We start from the raw sequence: 18,723 nt of genomic DNA, 5'->3' as shown, positions 1-18,723 counted from the left end.
CAATAACTTGAACGTTGAGTAAGAATGTTGAGAAAATGCTCGATAATCTTTAATATGGAGTGTGGACTCTTACGGCAAATAAATATCATCATTGAAGCAGCATGCTAGGAATAGGTTGAAGGCATTGGAAATGAGGGTGATACGAAGGATGGAAAAGGTGAAGTGGACAGAAAGGGACTAGCTTGGGAATCACTCTCAAAGCCAAGGATTATTTACTGATTAACTCTCTTTCGTAAATTGGAAGTGTCTCTATGGCAATGTAGTTGAAAATGAATAATTAGCCCCATCTTAACCTGGTAGATAAGACCATGTGAATAAAATTAGTGATAAAGTCTACAAGAGATGTAATTTTTTCCCACGAACATTAATGGATTAACACTGTCCTTCAGCGCAAAGGGGGAAAAGTATTTTTGTCGAAAGTAGTTTATTGAGCAATCACCCCATACCAGTCAACCTAGCTCTCTGGTTACGATGTAACCATTTCTCAATTCATGACCATTGATAATTAATAAGGAACAATTTTGCCATGCCCGTCCTTCTAGGGGCGAGAGAGAAAGAAATTTCTTGCATTCTAGTGTTAAATTAAGAAATGCTAAAAAAATTATTTCACTTCTCTTAACTCGTTTTTCCACATATATTTTTTGTGAATAAATTTGGAGAACGTACAGGGTATGGATATAAAGTATCGGGAACAATTTTTTCCTGAACTGACTGTACGTCGCAGCGCGCTCGCACCACACGGTTGGTGTTTGATCGTGTTTCATCATTTTGACAGAAATTTTAGGCAGAAGATACCACAAATGTGGAACAACAAGTCTTGGTGGATTCATCACGACAACGCCCCGGCGTACACATCATAGATTGTTACCAAGTTCAATCAACATACCTGTGATCCACTAGCCGCGTTGCCCTCCGGATCTTCCTTTAGTGTACTTTTTCCTAATTCCCAAGTTGAAATAAAAGTTCAATTTACTTGTCCACCTTGAAAGGACACCGATTTCAATCTATTCAAGACATCTAACAAAATTGCACCGCAGACTTGAAGGCTATCCCAAATGAAGCGTTCCAGGTGGTATTTGGCATTCCCTCCAGGGTTATTTTAGCAATAATTTATTGCGGCAGTTTCAGCGGCCATCCTGCCGGCGTCTACAGGCCCGAAGTGTATTAACACACCTGACGCGAATAGGACGCCTTCAGGACGGCGGAAGCTGTTTCCATCGGCCCCACAACGAGGAGGGAAATACTAAATTAGTACATTGTAATGGGAACGTATTATCTTCATGAAAAAATTGTGCCTAGATTTAACGGGAAACACCTTATTTATGGTTTCCGATCATGTTTAAACCACTGACTAAGTGATGAGTGACTGTTTCACTGGGTGTCTACGCGTATGCGACGGGGTTTTTGACGTGGGGACTCAAAAACTGCGATCCTCCTCGCCACGAAATTTTATATTCAACTTTCATATTAAACGTAAAAGATCTGATTATACTGGGTCCATAATCTATCCACCGAATCTATCAATTCAACAGAAAGTGGCCGCTTCGTGTTTTTTAATCATGTGACAATGACGTCCCTAAATAAAACATTGAAAAATATCGGGAGTTCTGATAAAATTTTAAAAATTAAAATTGACGCGGATTTCCGTGAAGGACTATTTTATTTTCATCATAATAAAATGAATAAATTGAGTTATAAACCTAAATCTGAACCATCATAAACCACCGATATAATTAATTGTTACAGGCTAAACTTTGTAGAATTTTTCCTTGATAAATAAAGTCCAAATGCAAGCAAAAAATCAACAAAAACTTAGTTTAACTAACAAAAACTGATCGAAGCACTTTTTCACTTGATATTTTTGTTTGTTTTATTTTACGACCGGGTTTCATCATCATCAAGTGGAAAAGTGCTACGATCAGTTATTCATTATGTTCGACTTCCACCACATCACGCCTGAAGCTACTAAATTTGTTTAACTAACAAAAATAAAATAAAAATGAAATAAAGTGTAAACAAAAATTTTAACATTATTCAGCCACCAATATGCCCACAGCTGAGGGTGAGCGTTCTTATTCCGTTCACTCTGTTTATTGAATCTTTAAATAAAAATGTATAAAACGTCGTTTACATGCGGATTGTAGTGTCTTTTCCTCCTTATAAATACGGCCACTAGAAGGACCATCATGTGGTACCCGACTCATTCGCATAAATAGAGCGAATGCCGAATTTATCTATTTTATACGCAGATTTTTAAATTTTCCTTTTCTGAGACATCAGAGGGAAAATCGTAGGGAGAAAGTTGCGCGCCGGTCAAATCAGATGCTTTAAGTAGTAGTTGATTTAGGGGAGGCGACCGAAAGCTGAGGTCATTTTCAAGATAAGGGATGAATGAAAAAGCAGGAAGGGTGGGTAGAAACCTGGCGTCGGCATCAGCTTACTCATATGGAATGGCGCCAAGGGATCCGCAGCTTAACGTCCCATCCGACAGATGGCGTCTTGACTTAAAGTGCTCTCCACAAAGCACCTCAAGTAGGGAACGGGACAAAGATACGTCGTCTCCAGAATTCGAACCTGGGCCCTTTGGGTGGGAATCCAGTACGCTAGCCTTCGCATCATCCCGATCCCCAAGGAGAATTGTGACTTTCGCAATAATATCCTTTAGTCGTATCTTCTACTTCACACTTTTAATGCATTTTATGGAACACTGATAAATAATTCAAAATATTTTGCAAATAGTACCGCAACTTGGGGTGTATTTGTTCTAAAATTAGGTTTAATATAAATTGACTCAAACCACTAAGAAACTCCACATGAAAATATTTGTTAGTTTCCCTGTTTTCGTTGCGGCGCAATTTTTTCGGGTGATTTTTTCAGCTGGTCTTAGCTTCATAATATTTATCTTAAACCTTCATCATCTTTCTTGTTTTAAACAGAAAACTGAAAAAATACAACAAATCGATACTCATGTTCTTGTCCTTAGATGTTTTAATTATATTTATATTATATTATATTTATATATATTTAGCTGGCCCCGGTGGCGGCGGGGTAACGTCCTCGTCTGCCATTCCAAGGGTTCGGGCGGGTTCGATTCCCGCCTGGGTGAGTTTCGCTCCATCTAGGGCTTGGGTGTTTGTAAATGTGACCATTGTTATCGTTGTTAATAGTTCGATGTAAAGGCCAAAATGTGCTGTTTTCGGACTTATACTGAATAAATAAATAAATAAAATAAATAAATATCCCAGTATTCTAACTAAATATGAGGATAAGGTCTGATTCTAGTCATTCTACTCGTATAATTTGTTGTTGAATGGTTGAATGGTATGGTTAGAGCCTTAAATAATAATTAGAATCAGAATAATTTAACATTTAATTAAATAGAGTGAAATCCTTGTGAAAGCGGAATATCAAAAGGGTTGCCGAACTGAGAAACACGGGTGGAATCAACATCAATATTATTGTAAGTACTACAGTAGGCGACACAAACAGCACATAAAACACAGAAGTGGAGAAACAAGAGGATGCTTTGGGAAAACCTAGTGACACAATTAATGTGGCACAATATAAAGAAAAATAGAATGAAAGGCCACACGAATAAGATCGAAGGACTATTGATTTCCTCAAACCAATCTCGAGAGTGAAACATTATAAAGCTATGTTCCCACGCATCCAGTTTTGTGTTACGTTTCCGCCGACACACCTCCGTTGTCCTGCCTTCGTCATCGGGGGAGGGGGGGGTTGCAGGAGACGACGACGAGTCGTGCGCAGTGTTTTTTGACGGGCGATGAACAACTGACAGACGGCGAGCGTCGGTTTTCGCTCTCGCTGCCACAAGAGCGACACCGCAGCCCGCGATGAAATTTAAGAGAGATGGGCAACTCCGGTGCCGCAGCCGACAGCGGCGACCAACGTCCTGATTGGCTGCGCAGGCATTGGCGACGGAAAACCGGATACACAAAAACGTAGTCTAAGGAACTAACGACATCAGGCACGTGTAATAAAGAACGCCTTCTAATGTTATTAATGTGCCCTAAATTGTCGGATTGATAAAACACGAAAATGATGAATAAGTCCACTATTCACCGACTAAGAATTGAGTTATCGTCTAACAGATAGATTTATCTAATAAACAAGGCTTGAAATGAAATCTATACTTATATCCAGTCTAGGTGTAGACCTATGTAGTGCCAGAAACATCTTTTTCTCATGTACTATTTCACATCATTTCACAGTCATAGCACTGGTATCAATGACAAGTATATTACATTTATTGCCAATTTTAATAAGGAAGTATTTCTCCGAATTTCTGAACTTTAAAAATATATCCAGAAAAGTCATTATTGATTGGAGTAATTTCGAAAAATTACATATTCTATGGCATCAGGGTGCCGGGTGTATTAAGGTGGTAAAGAGTGACATATTTCTGTTGACGATTTGAATTTCTTAAGGGGCACAAAAGGTTTTAACCTTATATTCATGCTTATGAAGACGACAAATTTTCTTGGCTAAAAACGAATTTATTTTTAATAGAATGGTTTCAGGCGTCACTTTGCGGAAGCGATTCATTTCAGAAAATAAATACTTGGTCATTCCACATACATTTTTTATTAAACACGACCCGGGTTTCGACTTACCTGATGATGACTTTGTAAGTCGAAACCCGGGTCATGTTTAATAAAAAATATATGTGGAATAACCAAGTATTTATTTTCTGAAACCAATTTATTTTATTCAATTCTTATTTCCATTGACCATTTCTGCGGACTAACGTATTTAGAAAGCACTACCAAGAGATTTTAAATGTTTATAACTGCTAAACCTAATATCCTTCAAAGTTATTATGAGTATTTTTCTTATTCACTTTATGCGCGATCTGAGTAAAATGGAATAATATGGATGATTCACATATCCTAGCGTCGGCTGGCAGACTACTACAAAATAAAAATAAAAAATAAATATCATCACATCCGAAAAAGCATCATGATATTTCATATTTAGTTTCCTAAAAAAATTGCCAATATATTTATTCTATTTATTTATATACCCTGTAAGCCACCGCTATGGTGTGTGGCAGGGGTTGAATACACACCAGAATAATTTTACTCGAACATGACCCTACCGTGGTTGAAAAATGTTATCATGATCCCCTATTGTTCGTGAAAAAAATGACATTTTAAATCTATCTGTTCTACACTTAATCTCTCTAATTTTATTGGCATGATCCCCCCTACCATAGTACGATGATGGCAATAATACATTTTCAACATCACTGCTAAAGAGATCTCCTTCCAATTTATACGAGAGATTCAATCTGTAATTCAACCTTCACTCCGTTAATGATTCCAAGCCTAGCTGATCTAATATCGTAGATACGCTGCTAAGTTTATCATAGCAACGTTTTACAAATCCAGCTCCATATATAAGGACCATCAAAAAATATTCTCGCTTCTAACGCCACTAACGAAGCTACAATATGCGTAACCATAGTCATTACTAATAAATGGTGACCTATTATATCATACAATAATTAAAAATGAAACTTCGAAAGTGCTAGCTATACACCGTTGGTTTGACACTTGGGAATCAGAATTAAATTTAAAAAAGTGTGAAATAATGAATTTTTCAAAAAGAGCAATTTCCTCCTGAACGCTTACTACAGCAGGAATACGGAAATAGAAAGTATAGACTCAATTAAATACTTATGTGTTACCCTCACTCACAACCTCTCCTGGGTGAAACATATGCGGGACAAGTTAACAAAAAAACAGGATTTATAAGAAAAATGTTGAAGCAATGAGACGAAAATGTTAAAGAGAACTTTTATTATATTTTACAAGTTAGGCCTCATTTTGATCATGCTGCTAGGATATGGGATCCTCATGAAGTTGCATTGATTGCCGAATTGGATCACGTGCAGCATAGAGAGCTCGATTTGTGAAACGTTCTTATGGCAAATTTAGTAGTGAACCAAAATTACTAGTGTAGCTGGATTGGAAATCACTCACAGAGTTAAGGTGAATCTCTAGCATAATTTGGAATGGATGTCTCTTTAGTGATGAACGACAACGTTCACAACAACAACAACGTCACTTCACCTGAAGATGACATTGAACGTCGAAACCCGGGTCGTATCGTAATACATTTTCAGTGGAATCACAAAGTTTCTAGTTTTTCATTTCCAATATGAATCGATTCCATAAATTTACGCCGGAAACCATCGATTGAAAATGCATTATTAGCCCCATCTTATTATGGTATGACAGACCATGCAAATAGAATTTGAGAGATTAAGTGCTTTAAAGAGAGACACAAAAATGTCCTTTTTCCAAAGAACGATAAGGGATTAGAATAAGATTGTCCGACAGCGATAGGGGGGGAATATTTTAGGTCAAATGTTGTCTGGTGTTTAGTCACCCCCTGGCACTAACCCCGGCGGTGGATTGCAGGGTGCAACGTAAATGTAAATAAATATAAAAGCGATATGCAATTCTTGGAGTCATGTCAGCACTGAAATGCTCTCAGTGGTCATGTAGCATGACCATGTACTATTACAGTGCGTAGATTACGTTCTACGTTTAGGTGATGGAATGGAATAATGAGTCGGACGGCGGTTCTCGCGCGGGCGAAAATGCAACTCTCCTCCTCCGGGCATTGCCCACCACTCTCCACCCCCGCCACGCCTCCGGCCGAGCGCCACATCCCTTTTCTCATTTCCTCCCCCTCCTCTCCCCGCCGCACCCCCCTTTCGGACCCCCTCCCCACGCCCCCGGACGCCAAAGCGGCGAAAGTCCCGCGAGCGACTCCTCTCCTCCCCAAAGTGAATGGGAGGCGGCTAAGATGGGAGGGGGTGAGGGCGGTGGGGGTGTTGGTTCGAGAGGGAAAGGGTTCGGGGGAAGCGAAGCAAATCAGAGGCGGGCGTTATAAAAAGAGCCATCCGCGCTGCACTCGTCACTCCATCTTCCGAATCCACAGTCTCACCCCGTGGAGAAGAAGACACCGTCTGCCATGAAGCTCCTGGTAAGCGACGACCATTCCCACCAAAACGGATTACTAACTCTCTAAGACATCTTAGGGTCTTTTGGGATTGAAGGCCTTTGGGGCCGCGGTAACTTTTATCCAAAGCTGCTCTATTCAGTAACGAAGGATTTTGGACCGTTTTGAGCAAAGTCCTAACGCGGTATAAGTAAAAATCATGGATCTTAGTTATTCATACATTAATCTCCTTAATTTACTTATATTACTATTTCATTATTACAATTTACTCTTATGGAGTTTTTAGCATTGAAATATTATTAATTCGCAAGCCATTCTCATCGTAAGCCTAAACACAACATCTAACTCATTCTCTCATACATAAATAACTATGGCGCCGTTACTTCCCGGGGTAGGGAAAGTATAAAACGAAACTCATGTAACTTATACTGCTGCTGCAATCATTATCATTAATAATTTATACAAAATTCATGGCATATTGGCTTCTATAGCTTCTTCCAAAAATTAGTTATTGTTTAAATTAATTACTTGAAGATTCATTATTTAAGAACTATGCACTGGCAATAGGCTATCTGGGAGCAGCGGAAATGTCAAATACTCTAATTTCGATAACCAAAATTGTTTTTCCGAATTGCTCGTATCCTTTTCTTTACCTCACGTTCCCTTACATCAGTAAATATAGTATTATTCAAAGTTAAGTTAAAGAAGCCTAAAAGGGTTTCTGATCAATCGCAATCAGTCACAGGAAGGAGGGTTAAGAAGGAAGGAAAATCATATAAACCCAATAGGAATATGTATAGAGTATTTGGAATTTGAGGTAAAAACAATGGATTTAAGAAGATTAAATACGTATCAATTATCATTGTTAATGTATATCGAACGAATCGGAAAGACTTTCGAAAGGCATCATAAAAACCATAAAATGAAACCGGATAGTAAAACCGAAAATCCTTTCTAATCTACATTTTTATGGCCTTCTAAGGTCGATTTCACTTTTCTGAAATTAAATATCATCTAATGAGGCTTTAGTCTGTGGTGCGTTAAATGATGCATCTTATCAATGGTCAACCCAGATAGAACTAAGTAAAATATAACCACACCCAGTGGCCCAATCTGAGCTTCGTGGAGGGTAACCAAATGAATCAGGTAGACTTGAATCTGTGCTCAGTATTCAAATGGTCAACGAATCCAAATGGTCAACGAATCACGCCGAAGTAACACTTTCGATAAGTTTGAAATTTCCCAGCTACGAAGAGCACCGTCAAGGGCGTCTTAAAATAGGTGCACCCGTGAGTTTATGCTAAAATACCTAAACATATCCATGTTTAGGTATTTAGGGATCAATGACTGATTTAATTGAATAACTTTTTATTTGCATAGTGCCCTGCGAGCCACCGCTAGGGTGGCTCACCTTCTTGTTTACGCAAGTGATTTAATCTGCAATTCAACCTTTGCTGCGTGAGCGATTCTCAACCTAGTTCCTCCAATAATTTCGTTAAGCCACTCGGTCTGCCATAACGACGTTTTCCAAATCTAGCTCCTCTAGGCTGCGTGTGATTTAATTCTGCCATCAATCCAACTTCGTGAGTATCCCATATACTTGCAGCATATTCTAAATGAGGCCTAACCTGCGAAAGATTACATTTCTCTTTAAAATTTTCGTCACATTTACCCAACACTCTTCCTATAAATCCTAATTTTTGTTAGCTTGTCCACATAGTCCCCGTATATGTTTCACCCAGGAGAGGTCGTGAGTGAGGGAAACGCCTAAGTATTTAATCGAGTCTATATTTTCTATTTCGCTATTCCTGATGCACACCAGGTGCTAGTAGGTATTAGGGTGGGAACTGCTCTCATTCCAAAAATTCATCACTACGCACTTTTTAAAGTTTGATTCTAACTACTAAGTGTCGCACTAACGTTGCCGAGTATTTAGGAGGTTACTCTGTGAAGGTAGCTTTCTGTATTCACATAGTCTCATTCCCAGTCGGAGAAATTTAAGTGCATTTTTCAGAAGCAGTTAACACACTTGTCCTCTTTGTTTCTTGGAGAGACTGAGTTTTCCAGAGATCTTGTTCGCTCCACTTGGAGTGAAAATTTTACGGGCAGAAGTTGTCGCTGGTCAATTAGGGGAAAATTATGAGAACTTAATTTCTAAAACAAGTACGCGTGTCCAGCTATTTAAGAACATCTCTGGTGGTGACTATCTGAATACTTATTTATGCCCAAAGACATTAAAGTGATTCAGGAGTTGATCACAACTGGAGTTTCAAAATTTTCAAGACAAAATTTTATTCATTTGTAACAAGAAGTAATGAAGACCTCTATATGCTCTAATTCATAAGTACTTTTACACTTGTCGAGTTTCTGTATTTGAGGAATTGATTTCGCGAGGCTCATTTCCCGCAGCTTCACAGTGGCACAGATTTCTCTAACTCTCTAAACCTCTATTCACCTGTATTAATTTTTAAGACTAAGATGTTTTCGGAGATTACTACGGATTTCAGTTATTTTCATCACACAATTTTGCTCAATTAAAATTTCCGTTAATGATGTTATCTTGTGGTTATTAGTTTCACAAATATATCTGTAGAAACATAACTTCATCTAGAGAAAGAATATAATTCGAGATAAATTTCTTTTTGTGGGCATTTCACCTATCGTTGTTGAAGGCAGTTATAATATCGAATAATTTCGAATAAAGTGCGAGACATATCAAAGAGTGGACAATCAGTCGTAAAAATGTAGTAATTTAAAGACCAAATTAGATTCAAGGTTGATTTACTGTAGCACTCCATTTTTCTCTATTTAGAGTTAATTCCCTCACCCCCGATTACTTTTCTGTTTTTCGCCCTTGGTTTATCATACACATATATTACCTCTTGGTTTTCCTCGCGGCAGCTTCCATTCAACTTTTCCTTCTACTATGTTTCTAATGAATCCAATGTGCTTCAACGAGCGTTCAATTGACCCAGTTCTTAGTTTCCGGAGACTTCCCATATGGTTTTTCATTTTCTATATATTTTCCCGTCCCTCACTTTGCCATTAAATCTTTATAGTTCTCATCTTTGGCAGCATACTTCAATGGTTTCTATTCTTCGCTGCCCCTTTTTCCACTGTTCCATGTCTCTCGGATGGGTAGAGTGCCAATCGAACGGTTTGATGAACCGTTTCCTTATTTGCAACCTTAGGTTCTTTAAACGTAAGAGCAGCAATCTACCCTTCTTCAAGATATACATATACTTGTTCTGTAACGCATGCTTTCGCTGATTTTTGCATTTGAAATATAGCAAAACATTTGTAATTTGCCAAAAGACTTAAATACGGTTAAACCGCTTTATGCTATTCCGTCGTCGTCAACATATGTTATGAATCTAAAGGTCAAGCATTTCTTGCCGCGAACGGAATGTGGCGCGATTGCCTGCATCGGGTCTTCCCACTTAATCTCATTCCTGCTAGCACCCCACCGCAACGATTCCAACTTTCTTTTTACGCCATCTCCCTCCCCATTCCCACCATCGCCACCCTCTCTGACGACGAGTCGTTATCTGCGTATTTTCATATTCTCCCTAATAAACGATGTGGAACGACGAAACCTGTTATCCTTTAATTCAATTGTGAGACGTTTTACAGCATTATTAATTTCCTTTTAATTAAAACTCTTGATTTCGAATCTAATGTATGCCAAAAATGTATCCAATTTAATGCATTCCAAAACATGCCGTATTCTATTTCATTATTTATTGGTATCATAGAATGCCATTCTCCACAAATATAACTTTACTCGCGACCCAGATTTCAACGTTATTGTTATTGATGATGTTTAATGGTTGAAACCTGGATTAAAAGTAAACTTTTTATTCGAAGATAGGTCAGTATCTATCATATATATTTTACTCGGTTTGAAATCTGTAACACATCGCCCGAATCTTAGGAAAAATTAAAAAAGAATACATTACGGCACGCCACTATTGCGCCACGACATTATCTATCTACGTTGCCTCTCGCCACCAAGTTTTGATTGACTGTAACAAAAGAGAAGGCTGTACAATAAATATCGATTTCATGTTATCCTTAAAATAAGGGCCAGTAACATACTTCATGTCATGTTTATCATACTTCTTCGGGCAGAAAATTCGATTCTTTGAAAAAAATGTCTCGAGGATACTTCGAAGTGGTGAGCACAAAAATCATCACATTGCTTCTCATTTCAAACTTATATGTTAAGATTAACGTAGGAAGAAAATTGTACAAAATAGTGATACCAAATAGCGCTCCAATTATGACTTCGTATTTTTATATTTTCAATTAATTTTATGGCTATAATGTTTTGAAAATATAGAGAGGCGCATGATAAATGTAATATCGCGGAATAGAGCAGTGCACATACATTGGTTTAAAGTGATTCGTATGCACATAGGGTATAACATATGTACAGGGGTGCCAGAAACCCAGCATCGGGTGGGAAATCGCTGTGTGGGTGAAAATGTAACGCCACTCTTCTTCTATCCCTAGACATTAGCCTTTTTCCTGGCTGCGGCAGTCGCCTTCGCGTCTTCCGAAGACGCGAAGAAGGACAGCAAGCAGCAGGAGAAGCGAGGCCTCTTCGGCCTCGGCTACGGAGGTCTTGGCCACGGCGGCGGAGGATTCTACGGTGGAGACCTTGGCCACGGCGGCGGATTCGGAGGCGGATACGGTGGCGGATTTGGGGGTGGATACGGAGGTGGATACGGAGGCGGATACGGAGGCGGATTAGGAGGTGGATTCGGGGGCTACGGCGGAGGCCACGAGCACAAGACCATCACCATCACCAAAGAAGTGCCCTATCCCGTGCCGCATCCAGTACCCGTGCCCGTGGTGAAGAAGGTTGGCGTGCCCGTGCCGCACCCAGTCCCGTACCCCGTCGAGAAGCCCTACCCCGTGCCCGTGGTGAAGCCGTACCCCGTCCCCGTCGAGAAGCCCGTCCCTTACCCCGTGGAGAAGAAGGTCCCGTACCCCGTTCACATCCCCGTCAAGGTGCCCGTGCCACACCCCGTGCCCGTGCACGTCCCCAAGCCCTACCCAGTCCCCGTTCAGGTTCCTGTCAAGGTCCCAGTGCCACACCCCGTTCCCATCTACAAGAAAGTCCCCGTCTTCATCCACGGGCACGGCCATGAGGGAGGAGGTTTCGAGGGCGGCTACGGCGGCGGCTATGGCGGCGGCTATGGCGGCGGCTATGGCGGCGGCTACGGCGGAGGTTTCGGCGGCGGCTACGGCGGAGGGTATGGCGGGCACCACTGATGGAGACACCAGGCTACGCGGCCATTACCATCACCACCATCACCACCTTGGTTCCTAGTTGCGGGGAAGGGCGAGGCATCCGGTTGCGGGGTAGGAGCTGATCTACGTGAGGCTCCTGCAATGACCAAAATCACCAAATATCGGTCGGATTTGACGCGCTTCGCTCAAAAAAACGGGAGTTATGTTCACGGAGGGCAAAACGTTGAATTGAGTGGCTGAAACATACTTCGGGCCTTCAAAAGTGTTCCATCGGAAGATAATGTTCACGCCTAAAGAGAGAGGGCAAAGAACTGCATCGTGTCTAAACAAAGTATTTGAGGAAAATCATGGAAATTGAAGCCTACGCCATTCGTTGCCACTCTTCAGCCTCACCCGAGATGCCTCCGCCATCTTCCCTCTAATTGCACTGACTTTTTGACCGTACCATCTTTTCATCCTTCACACTTCGGTTATCGCAAGACTAATGCATCTTCTTCATCCTTCATCTCAGAGCTAACAGTTTCATCGGAAATATGCCTTACCTCGCAGGCCATCACAAAACATTTTCTCGCTTGGCGTATTTGTTACTTGGAAATTTATGTCTTTATGATGCTCAGTTTGGATATTTTCATATCTCATACTGTGAACCATTTCATGTTTTCTTAAATAAATGATTACATTTTAAAGAAATTGTTTGAAAGCTTATTTCAACCATCTGAATGATTGATAATGATAGCATATTATACCCATGAACATATGCATTCAAACCATGAAGATTTCAGCTAATAATAGCAATATATTCCAGAATTTCTATTTTAAGAAAATCCTAAAATGATTTTGAATGGCGCCGTAAAAGCTTCAACTGAAATTTTCAACATATTGGGTGACATTCCTTTCCATTTTAAATATTATAGTCATTACTAGATACGATATCCCGCACCAAATATAAATGAAGCATGTGTAATTATCGTGGTTTTTTAAATTATGCGTTAAACAAATTGATCAGTTTCATTGCGCTGTCGTGTTTGATGTTCATTTTTTATTATTGACATACTACGTCAGAGCCTCTAAATGTCGTTTAAACATTAACCATAACAGTCTTATTTGAATAAACAATAAAATTTTCATTGGAATGTAGGGACTGTACATTTTTGTCTTGGCGTAAAAATAGTGTAGGCATTCTGAGGCATTCACAAGACGAACGTGGCAATTTCATTTAGTGGGAAAATAACCGCGTGACTCACAGTAAATATAATTACACCATTTCTCTTATAATTATTACTCCTTATATGATTGGTTGTTTTATCAATTGAAGTCCTGATGCCAACAGCTGAACAGAACCTGATGAAGATACATGACCGCATTGATGAAAATACACATTCACTTTGGTTTCAATGCTATTAACGTTCAATTTCTACGGCGAACATTAAATCCACGTAATATGCTGGTATATTCCCGTGAAATGAAATATTCGATATGACATAGTATTAAAATCATTATAAACAATAATATTAAAATAAATGTCATTTTTGTGAACGACTTTTATTTAATCGAGCTTAAAATTTTTGGCTAACAATTTTCTTTAACAACATTTACTGAAAATTCATTTCTCGCCATATGCGTATTTTACATTTGCACATCTTTGTGCATTTTCGGTTTGGCTTCATTTCTTAACATTTGAAAGTTTAGAAAGTAATATATATACTAATGAATGTAGATTTGATTTTCATAAGAAATAAACTATTAAAATGCTGAAAGAAAGGCAGTTGAATGCTATTACTGACCTATAAATATGATTCCAAAGACATGATTGCTGTCTTTCTCCTACCCCAGATTTCACTACGCACTACGTTTCCTCAAGCATAACGCCTCCCCCTTTACTGAACCCATTGACCCCTTATATCACCCAACCCTGCAATGATACGTTCCTTATTGCTTTTTGCTCACTCGCTGAAATACATATGCCCATCTCATTTTGCATTTTCACCCAAAACAGTTATGTTTATAAACCCATATCTCGATTACATTTTGTTTTAACGTGACCTTGTTACGCTCCATCAATAACCGGTTATTGACACGGCGCCGCGCCATCAAATTTTGCGTGAAAGTGGACAAAACTGGGAAAGAGACTCATGACATGGTGAAGACGGCTGTGGTGGTAACGCCATGCGTTAACGGGTGATTTTGAGCGACAAAAGTTGTTTCGGGAGGGTAGAGAAGATGTCGAAGACACCAAACTTTCAGGACGCCCTTCGACCTCAAAAAATGATTAAAAATCTGGCAATAGTGAAAACTTTGATCGGTAGGCATCGCAGAATAAGTGTTTGAATGGTTTCTGATGAACTTGTTGATGTTTCGCCCTTTAAGTGATCTGCTTCGCTTGTAATAGAAAAAATGTACATGTGAAAGGTGAGCGCGAAGTTGGAGCCGAGGATGCTCAAACAGGATGAACAAAAGGAAACTCGCCCGCGGATCTAACAAGAGCTTCGTGAGCATGCCTCAGCTATCCTACAGCTCTGACGTTGCCCTACTAGATTTATTCCTCTTCCCTGCTTCAAATACATGCTGAAAAGGTTGACATGAGGCAGCTTATTAGCATTCCAAACGACACCTTCCAGAAGGCGTACTAGGCGAAAATCCACTGGCTGCGGTGTGTGGACACACAAGGGCCCTCATTTGAAGAATTTTGAGTGAATGAATCAATTTCGGCCACTAATTTTTTAACCGACTTAGTCGACTACCTGTATATATATATATATATATATATATATATATATATATATATATATATATATATATATATATATATATAGTGTGTGTGTACTTGGATATGTATATGCACTTGTATGTGTATATTTACTTGCATATGTACTTTTATATTTAACAGACCTTGTATGTGTACACGTATATCCCTCCCATGGACTACAACCTTGGCGTGGCGGAAGGATTTGTGCGTTCCGATGACTTCTAGAAGCTGTGCTAGCTGGAGCAATAATAATTGCTTTTGATACGTTCACCCATATCAGAGACGTCAAAGGCTAGGAGCAAGACGAAAGGTAGTCCACGCAGCGTCTGTTCCTCAGTGAGGCGGCTGCAATGGCGTCTGACCCCAGTGGGGCGGCCAGTAAGTGATGGTTTCACATTAAAAACACTATTGAGGAAGGCAACGGGAAACCACCTCAATTATCATTCCCAGGATTAAAATTATGAACATTACAGAGAATAAGAGTCCTGCCAACTACGGGACTCGGCCCAATCGGCCGTGTGACGTGCCCGGCAGCGGGGGAGGCAAGGCTTCCGCGGTCGTCATCCCACGAAACCCTTGCAAGGGAAAACCAGCAGCAGCAGGACAGAAGACGCAGGAGAAGAAGACCAAATTAGTTAGAATAGGAACGTGGAATGTTAGGACAATGAGCCTATCCTACTGTGAGGCTGCGACAAAGCATCTGACCTCAGTGGGGCGGCCATTGAGTGATGCTTTCACGTTTATACATCATTTAGGAATTATGAGAAAAACATTATTTGCAATTTTTCTCAGATTTATTTGCAACGTAGGACGCGTTTCAGTTCATCGAACCATCTTCAGGTACAATACAAGATTCAACATGTGATACATCATATTTATGCCTGTTTGAAGAAGGTATGGGGGAAGAAAAAATGAGGAGTAAGGTAGGTGGGGACAAAGAGGGAAATATGGAAAACCCAAAGAAACAGGGAAACTAAATAAATGGAGAGGTAAAAAGAGGGGGGGAATAAGCACTTGTGGTCATTATTTGAGAGGACGTCGGCAGGTAGCTGGTATCCACTTGGTTGGAAGGAGGGAAGAATAAAGAAGGGTTAAGCGGTTAAGGGACATCTAAGGGATAGAGGCAGGTTGAGGGATGAGGTATAAGTGATTCTAAGGACATTATCGGGGAAGGTTTATTCGCTACAAACTGGGGGGTATGGGGTGGTTGGATGGGAAAATACGCAAAGGGTGGAGTAAATAGTAGTAGAGGGAGTTTCACCTTTTGCTGTGGAAATGGGATTCTGAGTAGAGGAGAGTGGTTTTATAAATTATTGTCGTTTAACATAGCATTCATATTTATTTTTGAAATTTCAATTTGCTCTAAGATATCAAGTCTTTTGCCATTGTTGTCGTAGTGTAGAATTTCCGGATTAAATTAACATGAATGGGATGGTTGTCGTAGATGCTTAGCTAGGAGTGATGTTTTATCAAAAGTTCTCCAGCATCTTTCATGCTCATTTATTCTGGTTTTGAAACTTATTCCGGTCTGGTCTATGTAGTGTTACAAATTTAGATATTTTAGGCCTATTGAAGGTGAGATGGAAGGATAGCAGAGATTTCTGGAATGATGGTTATAGCGTAACATACAGCGGAGGAGACGAGAGCAAGCGAGGGGTTGCCATAATATTGAATAAAACGGTAGGAAGAAGCGTAGTCAACATATAGCAAGTAACGGATGAAATATTACTAGTAGAAATAAAAGTAGAACCGACGAACTTGGTCATTGTTCAGGTATACATTCTACCAAGCAATCATAAGGAGGAAGAAGTCGATAGGATATACCATCAGTTAGAGGGCATAATCGCGTGTGTCCTTGCAGGGAAATATTTGATAGCGATGGGGTACAGGAATTCGATGAGGGATTGAAGTGGCTTCACAGGGTTTGAATCCAGGAGAGGACAGATATTTTTCAGTATTATTCCGATCCCTACTTGAGGTGCTTTGTGGAGAGCAAGAGTGAGTATGCCGTCCTTCCGATTCGTTAATAGTAGGCTGATGCCGACGCCGGGTTCCACACTTACTTTTTCCCCATCCATCTCTAATGGCGCAAATGACCTTAGCTGTCGGTTGCCTCCCCCAAAACTACTGCAGCTAGGAAATTGACGGCAGGCAAAGGAATAGATGGTGATGAGGTGAGGGATTATGATTAAGTGTACATGGAACGACCACAGGAAGAAATCAATTAAGTTCTGCAGGAGAACAAGCTTCAGCATAATGAACGCTTGGTTTTAACATCACTATATACGTAGGCACACTTTGAAAATGCCAGGTGAATCAGAAATGTGTCAGTTAGGCACATATTTAGGAACCTTGTGATCAATGCGCCGAGTTTCCCTGGAGTGCATGTGGACTCTCATCACAATTTAGTGAAGTGTAGCGTCCGATTCAAAACGATAAGCCAGGGGTAGTAGGCTAGGAAATAGAGTGTGGAAGCATTGACTGAAATGACAAGGTAGGAGTAACAGCAGGCCGTCGAGAAAATCATGCATGAGGGAAATGAGCTAAGTACTTTCGAGGAAAAATGGAAATATATAAAAAAAAGAATATCAAAAGCCGCAAAATAAACCATAGGAACTGGTAATGGGAAAAGGACCAGGATATCGTGGATCACGGATGAGATGATAAGAAATATAGATGAGGAATGAAAATGGAATAATGTAACTACAGAGATAGGTAGAAGAAATTACAAAGAGTTAAATAATTAATGGAGACGGGTGACTAATTGAGCAAAACGAACAAGGTGGAAGACCCAGTGGGGGATACGAGAAGTTTGCGGAGGAAGGGTGAACTTGTTGCAATGGGCGAGAAGGTTAAAACACTATCGGGAAGTAAGAAGGAAAAATCTGTGTAAACAGAGATAAGTCGTGTAAGATAATAGTTGAAACAGAAAAGATCCCATAGACACGGAAGAATATATAGAAGAACTTAGGCCAATAAGCTTAGACATAGAAAAAGAATATGACGTAGATGAAGATAGCTTAAGCCCAGTCATACTGAATGGTGAGATAAAAAGGGTATTAAGGGAGAGGAAATCAAATAATATACCGGCGGAAATACTAAAAAATTTAGGAAAATGTGGGAGGAAGAGTATGTATGGACTGATTCGTAGCATCTAATAAGAGGAAGTCATCTGGAAGGGAGACTTTATGAGATCAGTGTTAGTTCCTATTCCGAAAAAGGTACATTATGTGAGGGCTACAGAACAATAAGTTTGATTTCCCACGCAGCCAAAGCGGTTCTCAGGATCATCAACAAAAAGATGGCGATCAAGGTAAATGATTACTTGATGAGGATTATCAGTTTGGGTCCAGGATGGGGAGAGGCACGCGCGTTATTATTGCAATATTGAAATCACTAATAGAGAGGGATAATGAATGCAATTACGGCGTATTTGCCTGTTACGTATATTTCAGAAGCTTTCTCCACACCCACAATTCAAAAGCCTCCAATACACGCCAGTCAGCCTGCTTCAATGACCATATACCCCGTACATTACTTTTCTCCTTAACGAGCCTTTTCTTAGCATCCTTAGCATCAATTCATTCCCTCTGGTTAAAGCATCTTTGCCTAACGGAATTCTTTGTTTTATGACCCTCCTACTTTGACCATTATGGGCCAAAATACTACGCTAAAAAGCTACGCAAGATTTTCTACCTGCTCTATTTTATGAATTCACATTTTGA

At 39.9% G+C, this 18,723-nt stretch overlaps 1 protein-coding gene across 1 annotated transcript in view; it reads left to right on the top strand.

Moving 5' to 3' along the window:
- The window catches only part of LOC139687582 (calphotin-like), a 105,928-nt gene that overhangs the window by 17,462 nt on the left and 69,743 nt on the right, over positions 1-18,723 (top strand). The window contains exons 2-3 of the mRNA XM_071584799.1: positions 11,509-11,811; positions 11,950-12,087. Coding sequence (XP_071440900.1) covers positions 11,509-11,811; positions 11,950-12,087 — 441 coding nt within the window. The remainder of the gene's footprint in view (positions 1-11,508; positions 11,812-11,949; positions 12,088-18,723) is intronic.

Source organism: Hetaerina americana, unplaced genomic scaffold, assembly GCF_022747635.1.
Source record: "Hetaerina americana unplaced genomic scaffold, ioHetAmer1.1.p SCAF_2, whole genome shotgun sequence".
Taxonomy (NCBI): domain Eukaryota; kingdom Metazoa; phylum Arthropoda; class Insecta; order Odonata; family Calopterygidae; genus Hetaerina; species Hetaerina americana.
The sequence above is the reverse complement of the archived record's forward strand: the minus strand, read 5'-3'. Positions and strand labels throughout refer to the sequence as shown.